The sequence below is a fragment of the Perissodus microlepis genome, chromosome 15, assembly GCF_051167445.1.
Source record: "Perissodus microlepis isolate ML-2025 ecotype Zambia chromosome 15, ASM5116744v1, whole genome shotgun sequence".
Taxonomy (NCBI): Eukaryota; Metazoa; Chordata; class Actinopteri; order Cichliformes; family Cichlidae; genus Perissodus; species Perissodus microlepis.
Genome location: NC_140475.1, coordinates 17,933,616 through 17,952,752, shown reverse-complemented (window position 1 = coordinate 17,952,752; position 19,137 = coordinate 17,933,616). Strand labels below are relative to the sequence as shown.

Genomic DNA, 19,137 nt, shown 5'->3' with positions numbered 1-19,137 from the left:
AGATGCCAGGGAATTTTTATCAGCCTGTTCTACATGGGCTCAGAATAAACTTTCCAACCGTCCTCCGTCGGCCCTCTTCGGGTAATACTACAATTCTAACCATTGTCGACCGTTTCTCCAAAGCAGCTTATTTCGTCGCCCTTCCGAAACTTTCCACTGCCTTGGAGACGGCCCGGCTCCTCACCAACCACGTGTTCAGGCTCCCTGAACAAGTGGGTGTTCCCTGAGGACATCGTTTCGGACAGAGGCCTGCAGTTTACATCACGTGTGTGGAAGGAGTTCTGCTCTGCAGAACTCCTTCCACACACAAACCAAATATAAGAACAGGAATGTGAGAATTATAAGAATAAATATATTTACAAATATAAGAATGTATGCATATTACTAAATATGTATACCAAACATATATATATATATATATATATATATATATATATACATATATATATATATATATATATATATATATACACAAAATAAAAAATATATATATACAAAATAAAATATACAGAGGTCAGCAGCATGACTATTGAGCAAAAGAAATGGCATATATGTGAAGTGAACTTTTTTTGTTCGTGTGAACAGACCATGTGAGATCCTCTGCCAGATGTACAACTAGGAAACGGAAGCTGCTCACTCTCTTCACAGCAGCGCCGTTGATGGTAATGTTGTTGTGTGCTTCTCTACTTCTCCGGAAGTGTACTATCAACTCGTTTGTCTTTGTGACGTTGAGAGTGAGATGGTTCTCTCGCCAACAGTGTGTCAGAGCGCTGACCTCCTCCCTGTAAGCCATTTCATCACCTTTGGTGATAAGACCCACCACTGTTGTGTTGTCTGCAAACTTCACAATGATGTTGGAGTTGCTAGTGGCCGTGCAGTCGTAGGTGTAGAGTGAGTACAGTAGAGGGCTCAGTACACACCCCTGTTGTGCACCAGTATTCATTATGACGGGGGATGAGGTGATGCTGCCCAGTCTGACCACTTTGCGTCTGTCAGACTGAAAGTTAAGAATCCAGCTGCAGAGAGAGCTACTCATTCCTAGGTCCTGCAGTTTCCTGTCCAGCTTCAAGGGAACGATGGTACTGAATCCTGAGCTGTAATGTACAAACAACATTCTCACATACATGTCCCTTTTCTCCACCTGCGAGAGAGCAGTATGTAGTGTCAGGGCTATGGCGTCATCAGTGGACCTGTTGTGGCGGTTTGCAAATTGTAGAGGGTCCAATGAGTTGGGTAGTGCAGAGCAGATGAAGTCCCCGACCAGCCTCTCAAAGCATTTGCTCACGATGGGGGTCAGCGCTTCATACCTGCCACATTCTCCGAGGATTGTCAAATTGTTGTTCCGCTCTGTCTCTGAACTTACATTTGGCTGCTTTAATTGTCTTCGGGAGTTGGTAATTTGCGTGTTTGTAGTCCGATGTGTTCACGAAGGCAAAAGCGGTGTTCTGTGCTGCCAGTGCGGTGCAAACAACACTGTTAATCCACGGTTTTTACCTTTTCCATGGAGTAAATAGGTAAAATACCACATTCCTTTTTTTTAAGTAACAACCCCACCACTGGCCCCAAACTCAAAAGAATCTGTGGGGAACCCTGTACTCCAGCCCAGCTTGTGAGACTTGGCTTCATCCTCTTTCTGAAATCGAAGACTTAGCTTTCTGAAGGAGAATGGAGTGGTGCAGCTCCACATGGAGATAACCTTGAAGCTAAAAGGTTTTTGCTTTTTATAGCTTTTGCTTTTTTATAGGTATGGTTGAGGAGCTTTTTGATTGTACCTCGTATATACCTTCAAAGAGAAACTCTGAATTTGTGTACTGTTATTACTAGTTCTGCATTCACTGCATACACCAGGAGAGATCAGGTAGGTGGCTAGAGGGATGTTTAAACCCACATTTAGAAGGTAATAAACACTCCACACTTGGTCAGAAACACAAATAACTTATTTTTAAACAAAATGCTGTGGAAATGAAATAAAACTTTTTTTTTTCACATGATTAGGATGTTACATATCGCTGTTACGCCCGGGGCACACCTTTTGACAGTCATCAAACTGTCTTTGTAAGCATATGCATATTGTAAATTGTAGCCCAGTGGCAAACAGATGCAATTAGAGACTGTTTATTGTAATTATTATTAAAGGTGTTTTATTCTGTTCAGTTAAAAACACTCATGATTGGAGAGAGACTCTAAAGAAAAAAATCCAAATTATTTTGTATGGAATTGCATTATTTGTGTTATTTATTTATTTTTGTTTCTCAAAGGTTATTTTTTGACCTGGATACAAATGCAGTCCAACCAATGGGATTGTTTGTCCCGCCTTGTGTTTTCATGTTTGGTTGCGCTGCTAAGGCTGCTTAGACCACACGCGCCATAGCTGTACCTGTGGGGAAAACGTGGTAGCTGTTGAAACAGCGAAGCTGTTGGTGTCTGCTTGATTAGCCGCCAGATTTGGATAGCCGAAGCTAGTTTTATGACTACGAAGTGCTTTGCACTGGTCAGGTTTTTTGAGTTGGAGAAAGGAGCCGAGACTCCCCGGAGAACTTTGGATTACAGACTTTGTGGAAAACCGCAGAAGAGGAATAATTTTCCATTGCAATGGATGGCGAGCCACAGCCCATTTGGAATTGAATCTTGAAGTCTGGTTGCCTGAACTGTGGTAGGACAAAACAGTGCAAACCATACATCGATCGTGGACTGAACTCACACCAATAACTCACCAGATCACCAAACAGGCCTGATCTGGATCCTATTGACACTTTAAAAGACCCGGGTCTAACATTCTTTTCTTTTGTTATTTTGGGTATCTGTGCACGCACACACAATTTTGGTTATTATTATAAATGCCATACAGTGCACAAATTTCAAATACAGTTGAACCATTGCTTCATCATTTGCAGTTGTGTTTTCATTGTGGTTACCCATCCTCTGGGCTCCTGTCGTTCCTGAAGTCCTCTGATTTGCCCATTGTTTATATATTTTGTTACATACTGGTTACAAAATGCTGACAGGCACAGGCATTAGAGAAGAAAGATGATCTACTTTGTCAGAGCTCATCCTTAGCTCTGATTGGTGATTTCGGGAAAAGGAGCAGCACCTAACAAATCTGTGGGCTCACAGGTTTGCTGGTGAAGTATTGAAAGCCTGTGATTGTATATTACCATGCAGAAAATTGTGGATGGCATACAACCTATAAACATATGTTCAGCTTGCAAGAATGAATTTGCACAGCCGACTTTCCATAAACTTCCAACTAGCACGATTTGTATGTGCTAGTTGGTACAATATAATTTTGTGTTAGGGGGCACATAAAAGACAAACAGTCAACATTTTGGGAATCGCTGCATTTCAGGTTTTGCAGTGACCACCAATTACATGAAATTAACTTGTCCACTATTTTGGACATGTGACTCTTAAGGGTCAAATGGATAAGGCCCCAGTAGTACAAGACAGGAGACTGGTGACCAACCATTTGGCAACCACTTAGCAGTTGCTAAGTGAAACTGATTGCAAACTTATATACAGCGCCACACCAAAAACCTCCTTGTGAATGCTTTGCTCACTAGCAGACTGCCATCTGTTTGCATAAAGGGCAAATTTTCTGAAAACACTTGCTAGCTACTCTCTGAGCTATTCTGCCGGCACCTCTGGCTCCTGTCTTGTTCAATAGATTACAGTTGGCATGAGTCAGGTTCCCACACCTCTTTTATGTGTCTCCTTGCCATCACTTCCTCTCTGTCTTCAAACTGAGACTTCCTCCGATTTCTCTCTTGGCTTTGCTCGACTCTTTATGAGAGAGTTAGACCTCAGGAAGTTAGAAAGAACAGCTCTATAAGGGAAACTTTGTTTTGGTCTGATGCCAGCATGTGAATGGGGAAGCTGGCGACTGAGGTGGGCCTTTTTATAACAACACGACTATAGAATAAACTACAAATTTCTCACAGATTGACGAGGGCCACCCTGGGCTGCAGTAGAGCAAATGAATGGAGCCATTTTTCACCTGTCTCCTTACTTGTGTACATTTTTTTTTTTTTTTAAATGAAAGACCATTTGAAAGTCTAAACCCTGCACTCGTCTCATTTACTGTACATGTGGTCAAACAACAGTGTGGGAAGTAGAAAGGCCTGTAGTGAATGTAAATAAAAAAAACTACAAGTTTAGTTATTACAAACACACAGTCAGACTTGCCACCTTCTCTGTGAGTGCTGACTAAAAAAAGCTCTCAACCATGAGCTAAGAAGCCAAAGTAGTGGTGGTAATGACAGCTGTAGTAAAAGAGGTGGTGGCTGTAATAATATCTGTGGCAGCAAAAATAACAGTAGTAGTACTCCTTCAATATGTATATTAATAGAAGCAGTGATGATAAAAGTGACAGAAGCAGCAGGAGCTGAACTGTACAAGGGGTACAGCTGAGTTTGGGTACTTGACTGTTTAAGAGGTAAATGTTGTATGTTATACAGTAACATTTATACAGTAACACATAATTACTGTTGTCACTGATACAAGACAATTAGTATAAAACTGATGTAATGTTTCATAATTTAAATAACTCAGTTAATTCAAATAACTCAGTTTACTTATATTTAATTATTTAAAAATTTAAGTACTTGTTGAATTTTATTCAATCATGGAAAATATATTTTAAAAAGGCTTTAAAATATATTTGGTTTGTTCTCTGATTTTTATGGTAAATTTAGGATAATAAAATACATGACATTAATAAATACACAGTACTGTGTATTGTATTAAATAAAATGTTAACATCTGGACTTTTAAATGTAATATTTTTTTTACGTTTGTTGTACTTCTAGGACTCTTCCAGAAGTTTTAGGATATGCCGGTATTGTATTTGTACTTTTTGTAAATTTCTCTATAGTCAACAAGTGAGACGACTGCTTTTAAAAATATGTCAGATTTTCAAAATAAAACCCAGACTTAGCTATGTTAACCAGTTTGTAGTCAGTTTTTAGTAAGTCATCATGATGCTTTTTCTCTGAGATTTTCAACTTTAAAGACCTTAGATAGTTGTTAAAAGTGATCAGGTTCATCCCAAACATGTCAGATGGCCTTAATACAAGCTCCAGTTATTCCAGGAAGCTTTAAGGTATCAGATTTTAAAAATAAAAGCTTCTACACATGCATATTTGTACAAATTTGAGTTAGCAATAGGCTTAGATCTTTTCAGTCAATCTTTTTAGCTACAATCTTTAACATTCTAGCTTTTGTAGCTCTTATTGTGATAACATTTTTATTGTGAATTCTTCTGACTACAATAATCTCATAGTGAAAATTTCACACTGTGACAGACATAACTGCTACTCTGATTCAGTTAGACTGTTTCAGTAAGTACAGTATTATTAGTTATTAGTTATATTGTAGCTCCTGCTCACCACATCGTTAGAGGTGTCGTTCTCTGGCGTCTGGGGTGGTTCACCAGTAGCAGGACTGTTGGACGGCATGGCAGGGAACAGCTCGGTGAAACCAAGTTTAGAAAGTTAAAAAAACAGAGCAAATCAAAACATGGGAAATGCCCTCAGAAGCACCAGGTGCAGCTTCATTCAACCTGTCTCGGCCTGTCAGACGATAACGCGCTCCCTCAGACCTCCCCCTCTCCTGCGGGAAGAAAGACAAAACACACACAAACACACACATAAGTACACGTACAGCTGGAGCATATTTGTCAGGTCTGAGTAAGGAATCATGCTCAGCATGTGACTGACATCTTTCTTTTACTATTTTCTTGCTTTCTCAGCTGCACACACATTACAGGTAAACTACAGGTATGGCTCTGTGAACTGTGCTTGGCAGGTGGAAGCAGAAAAGCAGCTTCTAAGCCCTGACATATTAAGAGACATGCAGGTGTCTTCAGAGAAGTCTGCTGGAATCAGGGTAGCTGTCATCACTGCTGTCACAGAGTGATTGATGCAACCTGATGAAACTGTCCCATTTTATTAGACAAAGTGGCTGCATTCAGACTGCAGATAAGGCCAAATCAAAATCCTGACCACAAGCATGACAAAGATCTGTGTACTTGTGGTACCAATCGCACTGTATCCAATAACCATCAATACAGAAGTCTTTTTCAGTGATGTATCACGTTTTATTTTGTTTTGGTTCTTTTTCCTATATGTCCTACATTTTCTGCATTTTTGAGGCATGTTTGACAATAATTGTTTATATAATATTTTTGGGGGGCTATAATTGAAGAAAATATAAAACAACAAACAAGTAAGAAACATTTTCCATAAATATCCATAACAAGTTTTATTTGATCTTACATTTTTTTTGCTTTGTCTAACAGTTTAAAACCCACAGATACTCATATTACAATGACATAAAGCAGACTCTATCATATATGGGAAGCATTCAATTTTGACTTTTATTTGATAAACAATTAACCTTTTTCTAGGACATTGTGTCTCATTATTGAGCTCGAATGGTTGAGTGGAAGGCAGCAGTGAGAAAGGTGTTCAGTGGAGAGGCAACCATGTGTGACCTTGTAAGTGCTCGAACTAATATTGGCTCTCGTTTCATCACCCTCTCATCTCATCGCCGTCATTAACATTTTTTGTTATATGGAAGGTAATTAATGACGAAACCAAGGAGCAGGAACACAGCAAAGTGAGCACAGGGACAGTTTTATAACCGCAGAAGATGTTTTGAAGATAAAATCCTGTTTTTTTTAATAAACATATGGCTTGAAATGTGAGCCCTAAAGGTTTTTTTACCAGCTGTTTTGGCAGATTGTAGGCACTTAGGTGTATTACAGGGGTATTTACGAACAATTATTGGAAAACACGCTGTAGCAGAATAACAAGCTATTGCGCGCATGTCTGTTCACAGTTTAAAATAGCATGTAAGGGATACAAACAGGAAAAAAAACAGATTTTAAGATAGCAAACAAAGAAAGCATTACAGCTCTATTGACGCAGCTCTTCTTGGGAGATTAAAACACTGATTGCGATCACATTTCAGTCCCTCTATGTTTCAGCAAAGGCATTATAAGAGAGAGTCCCGGCATTCAAAGAATACCTAACTGATATCTATGGGAGGAAGATGGAGGGAGAAGTATAACTAGGGGCAAAGTCAGCAAACTTTGTGTTTGTTTTTTTGTTTGTTTGATTTCTTTTTATCAGATTTGACTGGTGAGTATAGTTTCTGTGCCCCAGTGATTGTTGAAAATAAAGTTTATTATACATCTTTTTAGTTTATGCGCCACATGCAGCACAATTTGATCTCAACTGACCTGGACTAATAAAACCGCTGCATAATTTAAGTATAAAGCAGTATTTTGAAAACATTCACCTAGGTCACTGCCAAGATTTTAAAAAGCTGAAACCTTACGCCGAGCTGAAAGAAACCCTTCACCCCAATCCCTTAAATTGTAGCAGAAAACTAAAATTAATTGATTGATTTGCAAAATAGATGACACAAAACTTGAGATACCTTGAAATAAACTAATTATATCTCAGCTTTTCCACATTCATTGAGTTTATGGTCATTCCATTTGCAAACAGATCACAGTGGAAAACCACGGAAACCTTCAAATGCATAGTCCTGCATGCTTGTATTCCTCTAAGTAAGCTTATTGCAATGGTTCAAAGTGCAGCAAAAAAGAGTGAACATCCTATACCAGTTCAAATTACTCTGCCCTGGCTGCTTGTTTGTTTTAGGTTTGATTTATTTCTTTTAAAGCCTTTCATCACTCCATCACGTCCCATAACTGTTGTCCTTAGTGCACAGCCTTTGATCTTTAGGAAAAAATGTGCTGACGGTTTGCACCTTTCACTAAAAGAGGGGTCCTGCTTGTTACGTCTACTTTTAAATTGCTGTCTATTTTATCACTTATTTAGAAATAATCTTACAGATTTTCTTTTAACTCTGACAGTTTTAGGTATCCCCCATTTTATTCTCATAACTTTCAAATGTTTAGGTTATTTTTAATTTATTTGGATTTTTTTCCTATTATATCTTGAGGTTGCACTCGAGTCTTACATGACCAATTTTAATTTAACATGCAGGCTGTCTGAATTATTATAAGGGTTAGAGTTTGTGTGTGTTTAAACCTGGTTTAGATAAAAACTGTGTAAAAATATCTTTATTATTGAAACTTACTTAAAACCTCTAGATCAAGAAATGGCATTCATTTCTATCTATTTTCACCCTTTTCTAATAAACCCAACATCGGGAATGGAAATGCATGTTATCACAAAAATGAAGAACTATTGACTTGGATGCATCTTTGTCAGTCCTGGTTTAAATAACTAATCTAGTATTTGGAGGCACTTCATGGTTACTGAGTGGCAAGATTTTCTTGTGGAAAGACGCTGGTTTTACCCTGCCCTAACATGAAATGCCTTAAAACCAAGCCAGACATGCCTGTGACAGACACTTAAACAATGAAAGAGAGCCTTATTAGGACTGACTCTTCCCATCAGATGTCAGAATATGTCCTAGCATCTGCTTGCTAATCTTGTTTTTATGGCAATATTGTTAAGCATACTAAGACTAACACAAGTTATGTAAGAAATGCAAAAATCTATGCTCAAACGGTGACCATTATTCAGTGTTATGACCCCTTAATGCAAAAGTACTCTAACAATGCTTTTTTTAATAGCTTTAGGGTTATGTCAGATGTTTCCAAAGCAGAGGAAATTTTCATCATCCTATTAACTACTAATGGTTCTATTAACCATTTTTAGGATCTTTTTTATATCTTAACTCAGAGCAGAAACTTTCTCCTTACAAGAGGAACTTTAACTGGGTGTACAGATATTGGTCAAACCAGACTATATTTTAAAAGAGTCATATGCTTGTGAGGCAGATGCTTGTCAGGTCATAGCAAAAATAACTCTGCCTCATTCTCCTTCAGTGCACTCAGCTATAACTTACAAAATCAACAACTGTTTTCATTTAATATGAAATAAAAACAGCAACGGAGACCATAAACTCATGGGGAAAGTGTTTAGTGGTGTTATTTTTCCCATAGACTTCAATACATCTGGGTGGCTTTTTGCTCCAGGTCATTAAAAGAATGCAAATTTAAAACACTTCCACACTGGCTTCACTTTTGAAACCGGGGATAAACCAGTCTTGAGATCTGTCCTCAGACAGACCAGTTCTTGGGGAGTTGCGAGCTTAAATGAGTGACTTCAGTTTAGTTTTATTCTCTATTTTTCAGGAACTGTTCACAAGAGAAAAGCTTTCCTGTTACAGATTTAGCTACCCGCGGGCAGGTACACACAAGATTAAACAAGCTATAAAATACAAATATATGGCGAGTAATAAAATCAGATATGCATGCAAAGCCTAAACTTCCTACATCTCTACTCTGACCCACAAAGCACAAAGCTACGGCTAGACTAATATAAACACATGAGCACAGGGAAACTGTTCATGTTGAGGGTCTCCGATGGGCAGAGGAATAATATCATGTTGCAGGAAGAAGAGACCGAAAACAGATCAAACTTCATCAAAGCGAAAGCGTCCACATCACGAGGTTGGTTGCTAATATGTCAGTCTGTGATTTTGACTACTTGTTATGAAAACATCCTGATCCTAAGGGTTAATGTCCACAATGAAATCCAAGTCACATTAGTTTGGTAGAAGCTTTCATTTCTAAAAATTGTTCAGGTAACAAGTGACATGGAAATCATAATAAAACAAATTTTGTTTGTTTTTCATCTTCTCTGAAGAAAAAAGGAGGGAAGGACTGAAACTGCGGTTTTGGAGTGTCCACATATAACACTAATTAAATCAGTACTGACTCTTGGTTTAATAAACCTCAATCACAGATTAAATCAGTGGCTAAAGGGATAACCTGATCTTTTGGGATTACACCATACAGGATGGCCTCTATTTCAGATAAACACCCCTGGATTAGTGTGCTAGGTGCGAAGTCTGTTGTTTCTGTGCTTTTGTGAGTGTGATTTGTTCAGACAGGTGTCAGAAGCTCATCCCAAAAAGGAGCTTCAAAATGTGGTGTTGTAGACTTCAGCAGTGATCTGGATTCGAGCGCAGTGTGAGCGCAGCCAGTGTGTCTGGCTTTACTCAGGATGCATTGTACAGTATGTCACTCCTCATGCTCAGGCCTTACATCACCTACTGTAAAGACAACAGGCGGCGGGCCAGGGTTACCAGCAGAAACACGGAGTGGAAACTTTGCAGAAATGGTTGTACAGTATCCACCCCGCCATTCCCGGGGGCTCCCTGCACAAACTCCAGGCTGCAAGCCAACTAACTCTTCCAAGTCCTAAGTATTTAGGTCACACACACACCTCACCCTCCTATAGCAAGTCAATATACACTGATTTAAATTGTTCCAGTCTTCATGTCAGCAGTGGTTTAAATTAGCCCCTAGTCAAAGGCCCAAGCAGAAGCCTGCATTGGTGGGAGGAGAAATGGTTGCGCAGAGAAAAAGCTTCAGAGGAAGGTTAAGGTAATGAGAATAAGGCAGCGACAAGACAGGAACATAAGTGATAAGTGATTAGTTTTCACAATAAAAGCATTACATCCTATTAAAAAGATCAATTGCCTTGTTTGTTTGCAAATGTTTTTATCCTGTTATTATTGTTGTTTTACAAATCAAGGCCAAACGATACTTTTCTTTTAAGTGATGAAAACACTGACCGATTCTTTTTTTCGAAATTAGGTTTACAATTATGCACATTTCCCAAACTGCAGCACTTTATAAGTTATCTGTACTCACAGAACTTTTTCACAGGTTTTGCAAATACACAGGTCATCTGAGGACAAAATACTCACAACACACCTCACCCTCTGGTGTAACATTTGACCATATGCAAGAAATAAGGTACTACAACCATGTTTATAGTTAAAAGAACACAAGGTGGGAAACATATTATTAATATCTTGTGTGTTCTTAAAGTTGTCAGATTGAGATATTTACATTATCAAATGTATATGTTGTTGGAGAATGATGTCCAGTTAGATCGTGCATAGAATTTTGTGAAAGAAATTACATTTAAACGTATTATTAATATTCATATCATTCCCCAATCTCTATTTCTCAACTAATAAATTATATATAATTAACTAGTTGAGTGTTTTAGCCAAATTTTGCACAGATATGAAATGAAATTTCTAAAATAATTACCATCACATTCAACATATAAACAAACAGATCTTAAATTCTTTCAGCAGTACTGGGGTAAGAGGCCTTTCTGGATTCAAGCAGTAAGGGATATGTTATTTAAAACACACCCATGGAATGCTTTGATGTTAATGAAAACAGAGATAGACAGACAAAGATAACAGAAGTAGATTTTCAGATTTATAACAAATGAATTTATATTTATATTTCTCATTTATGTATTATTTTTCTTGTGACAAAAGGGAATTGTATTTCTAAACATTGCCCACTTGTAAAATTATCTAAATGTGGAACTTTATTTAGAAAAATGGCCACTTAAATCACCTCTTTCTTGTTCCTTTAGTTTTCTTTTATGTCAAAATTGTGTAAAATTCAGTCATTCAAACTATTAAAATAAAAGATTTTCTGTTTTTCAATCTTTTGTGACATTTTTTAAGACGGTATAATTTGGGGATTTCATGGACGTGTTTTTCTTAGTTTCCTGGCATTTTACAAGCCCAAATATAACCAGCATACTCAAAATATAATAAAATACTGCAGATATCTTTGTAGCAAAATAAATTCCGTCAAATAAATTTTAAATATTATAATAATATCATATTGTGATTAAGTACCGTTAAGTAGTCAAACAAACGCCTTTGTGTCGACTTTTATTTTAAACGCCCAATCCGGAAGTGTGGTTATTGCTCCTGCTACCTTGACAACGTGCAGTATATAACAATTAATATTGTGAGCGACCTCACGTGGCCTTTACCGGACGGCCTCTTATAACCGGTGTATAATCCCGGCTGGGGTGTTTGCGGGGCGGGCAGCTGGTGAGAGGCACGTGTCTGAGTGTGTAGCGACGATAAGCTTTACTGGGTCAGGTAAAAAACACACACGGGGGCGCGTCTCAGACCGAATGCACCCGTTAACCCCGGCATGCGCGCCCCCGCCTGCTTGTTCACGCGCCTAGACTCCGGCTCCGCGCGCTGATGTGTCTGTCTGCATCTGGTGAACGAAGAGGACGGTGCGCTCCGGTTTAACGTTACCTGCTGGTGGTTGCGGGGGGGCAGAAGCCTGGCGGAGGGAGCAGGGCTTGTACCCTCCGCCGGACATCGGTTAATAAGCATCCGTTATATAACGGCTGTCCGGTGGCGGTGATTTTCCTCCCACTGTACAAAAGAAGTCCCCAAGTTCACTCGCCCCGTGTACCGCTCCGTCTTCACGCGCCCATCATCTGCTAAAACGGAACCGACGATTTGGCTCCGGAGCGCGCGACGACTTTAGGAGGTGACTATTAGCTAACTTAACGGCTGTAACGGGTGCCGGTGTGCGTTCAAAATGTAACGTTTATATTTACCGTGTCGTCCGTCCCTCAGGCACCCGGACCCTCACGGTCGTCGCTCTCTCCCCTCTCGTTCACTCTCGATCTCTCTCTCTCACACCCACACGCACTCAAACTCTCTCTCTCTCTCTCCTCGCGTTCAAACGGGTCTTCTCTCTCCGTTGCTGCGCGCTCCCGTCGGCGTTCTCTCACACACACACAACTCAATCTCTCTCTCTCTCCCCCCTCCCGCTGACTTTCTCGAACTGCAGAGGCTGCGGAAGCAAGCCATTTCAGCCAAATATCGCGAGTTTTCTAACACGTCTGGTTAAGAAATGGCGTAAAAAAACGCCGTTTGATTATTCAAAACGTCGAAATGGCTTGCCATAAAAACATATAGGAGACAGGTGTGTAGAAAATGAGCTTCAGTTCAGAGCTGCCTCGGGAGCCCGCTTTAACCCGTGCAGTTATTTACAGTGTTTTAAGATTCAGCTGGCTGGATGAATTTAAAATAAAATCTTCTTTATTTAACTCAGAAGTGGGTAAATTCCTGTATTACAGAGGGGGGGAATTAAAGAAAATAGTTTAATTATTTCCAGTAGACAAGCTAAAAAAAATTATGACTAAAGTTAAATATTATCCAAAAGACTAGAGCTCAACTAAAGAGGAAAAAGTCCAATAAAAAATCAATAAAGTGCAATATAATAGCCTAATATAAAACAGTGAGCTGAAATAAATTGAACAATTTATATTAATAATTAAAGGTCAAAATAAAATGCAGTTAAATACTGTAAAAAGGTGATACAATACAGGAGGAAACTTAACAAGTAAGAATTTCAGTATATGAATTTTAATAAAATGCATATTTCTATATACACAGGATGAAACATGGGATACAATCTCTGTTATAAAAGTGTTTTAACACAGAAGGAATCACATGTAGAAGATGAGCCAGGTTTCAAAGTGCGAGTAAAAAGGAAGAATCAACATAAGGCAAAGATGGTTCTTTCTGTAGCTCTACATCATAGACATCAAAATTGGTGCATTTTTGCTACGATGTTTATAGAAGCAGTCTTGGCTTTAAAATTTCATTTGTGCCTGTCCGTGAAAAATACTCACAACAATAAAGGCATCACAATTACAGAAACTAATAACAAGAATGTGTAGTCACACTATCTTCTGTGTGCAAGTGACACTACTGTATCATACTACATCGTATCACCTGGGTTTGTTTAACAGATTTATAATACCTGGTATAAAAGGTTAAGGTTAACGTTACTTTATTTATACCCATAGGTAAATTTGCTATGTTTTTATAATGCTTTGTCCTGCATCTTTAAACTAGAAACCTCCGTCCTAAGGAAAGAAGCTGAAATTCACCCCGTAGAGGATGGGAACCATTTTTAAGAATTGATAAAGCCATCTGTTGTACCTGTTTAGAGTACAGGGAGGCTAAACGGGACTGTGACTCACCTGTCATACGACTGGACCATCTCACTATCTGATTCAGTGAGTTTTTTTCTGTGACAAAGGTCTGACCGAACCATGCCACCAAACAAAAAGATAAAACAGACTCAATAAAAGAACGCTAAAACAAAGTTACAAATTTCTGGTCAATCAGGAAATGAGCAAGTTTCCTGAGGCAGAAAAGGCGCTGATGACCCTGTTTACAGACCGATTTGCAATTCTCATCCAAGTTCAGTTTTTCATTGATTATGGTCCCAAGATATTTATATGATTGCATTTGCTCTATTTTCTGACCTTTAATAAAAGTGACTCCGTGCCCGTTTTGTTGTTTACTACAATCAATAACCAAATCTTTTGTTTTAGATATGTTCAATTGGAGATAAGACTCCTCACACCACTGAACAAAGTCATCAATCAGTGGACCGTGGCTAGTTTCACCCTCTTTCAGTAAGCTGACAATAGCATAGTCATCTGCATATTTAATATTGACCCTGTTTTCATATCTGCTCTGACACATGCTTGTGTAGAGAATGAGTAATAAGGGCGATAAGACCCACTCTTGAGGAGAACCTGTGGAGGAGAACACTGGGTCAGACAGAACCCCATTTATTCTCACTCTTTGTGACCTTTCAGTTAAAAAATCTAAAATTCAGCCCACCAGGTTTTTCCTGATTTCAAACTGTTCTAAAAGTTGTTTAATTAAAATATGGGGCTGTATTGTTTTAAAAGCAGAAGAAAAATCGATGCAAAAGTCCCTTTACTCTCTACATGTTTAAGAATCTTCCACTCCTCTGTTGGGCCTATATGCAAATTACATTGGATCCAGCTGTTGTTCAATCTCTTCCATAATCACACTTCTGATGGTTTTTTCAAAGACGTTTATCACAGCTGAGGTGAGGGCAACAGGCCTGAAGTCATTTAGAACTTCTGGACGACTAGATTTAGAGACAGGAACCATGACAGTTTCTTCCCAAAGAGAGGGCACATGTTGTATTTGCAAGGATTCATTAAAAATAACCTGAAATGTAGGACTGAGTTCTTTAGTGTAAGATTTAATTAGGTAATGCATAAAAATATGAATTTGCAGTTTTTTCACTATCATTTTTATAGTGGATGCATCCACTGCACACTATTCATTATACACGTGGGTCCACTTTTCTAGCATTTTACATGTTTTTTTCGTACTGTTTAAGAGCTGTGCCGATGTCCTCCCTGGCACAATTCCAATGGGATTTTTACATTTTTATTAAATTGATTTTATGTTGAATTAATATTTCCTTATTTTTCTTTTTTCCCCTGTTCATTTACTGCTTTACTCTTATAGTATTACCCACCAACCATTTTTATTAAGCTGGATTGACCCTAATGTAATCTAACAATGGCTAGAGGGTAAAAATGTCTGAAAATGTGTGTTTTGAGCAATGATTTAAGTTATTATGGGTTTGAGGGGCTTTTTTTTAGAGGTCTGCAGCATTGGATCCCCTGAAGTCTGCAGCCAGGAAAGGACAAAAAACACACAAGGACTGAAGATTTCAGGAGGGGGAGCAGAGATTAAGGAGGTCAAAGAGATGCTGTGGGGCAGGAACATGAAGGGACTTGTAGTTTTGGAGGGAGGCAGTGTAGAAGGGGTTACTTCTGCTTGAGAAGGACTTGTGTTATAGTACTTCATGTAAAAACAAAGTTATGTGGAGAAAAGTCTAAAAAAATCATGCTTATTTCTTACCTTTCTAATCACCTCATGATGCTTCTGATCCCCTTTGGGATTTGGGGGAACTATGTTGGAGAAAAAACGTTGTTTTCTTGGGTGAGACGGCTTCACAGCGAGCTGCTGTACCTTTCTCTTGGCTGCCTATCTTCACCTGCAGCACCCACACCGACTTGTTTCTTGTTTGGCAGGTTACTTTCTTCTGGTGTCACTGCTTTCTCAACAGGTGAAGTTCAGCCTGATGCAACACATTGAAACCTGCTCGCTCACCGCTGCGATGTGCTCTGCAAATGGAGAAAAAGTTTGGAATTAGCGGGAAGAATTCCTGCTCTGACAGGTGGTCTAATATTCGTCCTATTTACAAAATAACAGCTGGATTGGACTGAGGAGCGTGTGAAAGGATTCCCTTAGAAATGATAATGTGCCCATCTCAGCGCTCTCACCTCAACATTTTCAGTTTGCCCCAGCTGTTAAAAATATCAGCCTACTTTGATTAAGTAAATATTATATTCTACATTCGTTTTGAAGGTTTTATCATGAACCTAAAGTGATTTGTGACCTTCTTGTCCTTGCATTTTGCTGCTGGACAAAATAAAAGCTTTCCTGTACTCCTGATGAAGGTTGTTGTGTCTGCATGCAGCCCTTGCAGGCATTCGTTTATGCATACCTCTCTTAAGGTCCTGCCACAGCATTTCAATCACATTGAGGTCTGGACTTTGTCTGGGCTACTGCAACACCTTGATTCTTTTCTTTTTCAGCCATTCTGTTGCAGATTAGCTGCTGTGCTTGCGTTCATTGTCCTGTTGCATGACTCACTTGGGACCAAACCTTAGCTGCTGCACAGATGACCTCACATTTGACTCTTCAGTTCATGGTTGACTCAGTGATTGTAAAGTACCCAGGTCCTTTGGCTGCAAAGAAGCCCAAGTCATCACACCTCCACCATTGTGCTGCGTGTTGTATTGGTTCTGATAAGCTGTTTGGTTTTCACCAAATGTGGTGCTGTGCGTTATCTCCCAACATCGCAGTTTTCTTTTCATCTGTGTGTAAATTGTGCATTTCATACAAATCTGTGATTTATCAAGAAAAATCTTACCTGAATTTGTTCGTACTTTAGGAACTAATATAAGTCTCTCTGGCCATATGTACGAATAAATGACAGGTCTTTAAAGAAATAGGCCGATTATAATACTGCTAATAATAATAACAATAATAACTAAATCAAATGTAAGTCTTTTTAATATTGGCTTTTATTCATTATTTAGAGTTTTCCAAACTACAGTAAACCACAAACACTCCTAATTATAATAGAATGCATTTAAAGAAAATAACATACTAAATAGAAAAGCATAGGCTAATCTTCCAATTATCGAGGGCCGGGTCGCAGGTCTGTAGCTTAAGCAGAGCAGCCCAGACCTGGCTCTCCCCTGCCAGCTTCTCCAGCTTATCTGGGGGAACACCTTGGCATTCCCAGGCTAGCAGATAGATCCAGCATGTCCTGGAGCTATTCCTCCCAGCAGGACATGTCTGGTATGAGTGTAGATTTAATCTCAGCCCCTCCTGAATGACTGAACTCTTCTTTCATTAAAAAAGACTTTTATCATTCCTTGATGCCACTTACAGTATCATCATGCTGGAGGTTGACAGATCACATGGTTCTGGCCTCCACTAGTTTTCTTGTAATCTGTTAATCTGTCTCAAACCTTTGTTTTCACAGTCTGTGTCTCCTGTAATTCTAGAGTTTTTATTTATGTGGTCATTTATTAAATGGTCGTCACTCCCGTGAAAACACTTTGCTTTGGAAAGCTGTGCCTCTTCTGGCTTCTCCTTGGAACTCTGAACTCTTCTTTTTCTTGCTTTGGAGATGCAGGCTTCTCTCATACAAACATCATCACCACTTTCTCTGCTTCACCTGGAGGTAGTCCTTATATAGAGAGGGGATGGGGCAGTATGCAGCGAGTATGCAAATTGTATGACTGCACAAGAATGATTCTGATTTACTAACTTATGTGTGACGGTGAGGAAAAAAATAGGTCAGTATGCACATTTCATAAATCTTTGAGTGCAAAGTCATTTTTTGTGCAGGGCAGAAATGTTTCCACAGAATTATTAGTAAATGAGGCCCATTGTTCCAGGAGTCCTGTTGTTTGTTCAGAGGCAACTTTGCAAACTTCTCCTGGCAACCCTTTTTCTAATTGTACTGTCAAGACCTTTAACATTGAACATGCTATCTCAGGCCTATAGAGTCTGAGACGTAGCTCTTTGGGTTTTTTTTTTTTGCAGTTTCTCTGAGGGTTGCTGTGAATTTGCTGGGACATCCACTCCTGGGAGGATTGTGGAGTTAACACAAACCTGACTGGACCAGAAAACTGATAAAATGTCAGCCTTTAGAGACGTGCAGAGGATCAATTAATCAAGAGCGTTTGATTAGCAGCACCTGGTTGATATTTACCCTCTTAGAGGAAGAGGGGGTTTGTCATGGGTCTTCAGATTGTTTTGTGAAAAGCTTTTGTTTTCACGTCATTGTAACTGAGGGATGTTTCAGACTCACCATATCCAGCTCTAACTCTAAACTTATCAAAAACAACATTTTGAATTTTAGTCTTAAGGGTAAAGAGGCTGTCTATCTTTCAAATCCTGAAGCTGGTTTGACATAAGAGGGGCCTGATAGCTGAAGGCTCTGCTTTGAGAAACTCTAGTAACCACCAGTCTGCAGCCTGACAGTGAAGTGCTCTATTAGGACAATAGGAAGGCTTGGACATGTGATGGGGTTTGATATTTCAGGACTTTATATGTGAGAAGAAGGATATCTGATGCCTGTCAGCACTCTTGCCTCAACATTTTGGATCAGCTGAAGGTATTTCAGGGTTTGTTTGTTTGGTTGTTGTTGTTTTTTTAGAACAACCTGATAAAGTGGATAACAAAACTCCAGTTTAGAAATAACACAGCAGCGTCATTTTCTCTGAATAAAAGAAGCAATATTAGATCACCAGCCCAAGATAATGAAGTCAGAGCTGTTAACACAACTGATACTGGGAAGTTTTACTTTTTTATCGAACCTTTTTATTGTGATCTCAGGTGTTTATTTCGCTACAAGCGAAAGCATGATAAACAATTTATTCCGAATATTTTACATCCCTGTCCACTGAGAATCTTTAACTTCTAAAAAGGTGTTTTCAATCCACTTATAAATAAAACTGCATAATATCAAACGAAAATGTTCAGTTTTTGACCTGATTATGCTGTAGATTATATTTTAAATTGACAAAATTTCAACTTTTGCAAAACAAATGTCAAAATGGGTCTGAATACCATCAGAAGCAGCTGTTTAGAGACAAATATGCAATAGTCATCACATCTGAAATCAAAGCATGAATTCATGTTTTAAAAACTAAATTGGAATAAACAAATATTTTCATCATCTTCACACGAAACTGTTTATTATTCAGTCCATATGCTGTCATAAAAAAGCAACAGGGAGACCTCTGATAGCAGAGCATTTTTATCCGTATATAATGTGTTCAAATAAGCAAATATTTGATTGTTTTTTCC

The 19,137-nt window shown here is 38.8% G+C and overlaps 1 protein-coding gene across 10 annotated transcripts in view; it reads right to left on the bottom strand.

Annotated features, from left to right (window-relative positions):
- Positions 1 to 12,643, bottom strand: part of LOC146372018 (DNA (cytosine-5)-methyltransferase 3A-like) — a 108,077-nt gene extending 95,434 nt beyond the window's left edge. For 4 of the 10 annotated variants that reach the window (XM_084953393.1, XM_084953395.1, XM_084953397.1 and 1 more), the window contains exons 1-2: positions 12,450 to 12,642; positions 5,385 to 5,607 (exon numbers count right to left, since the gene is read on the bottom strand). In XM_084953393.1, coding sequence (XP_084809519.1) covers positions 5,385 to 5,453 — 69 coding nt within the window. In that variant the 5' untranslated portion in view covers positions 5,454 to 5,607; positions 12,450 to 12,642. The other 6 variants (XM_084953394.1, XM_084953396.1, XM_084953400.1 and 3 more) reach the window with 4 other exon arrangements.
- Positions 12,644 to 19,137: the final 6,494 nt, after the last annotated feature.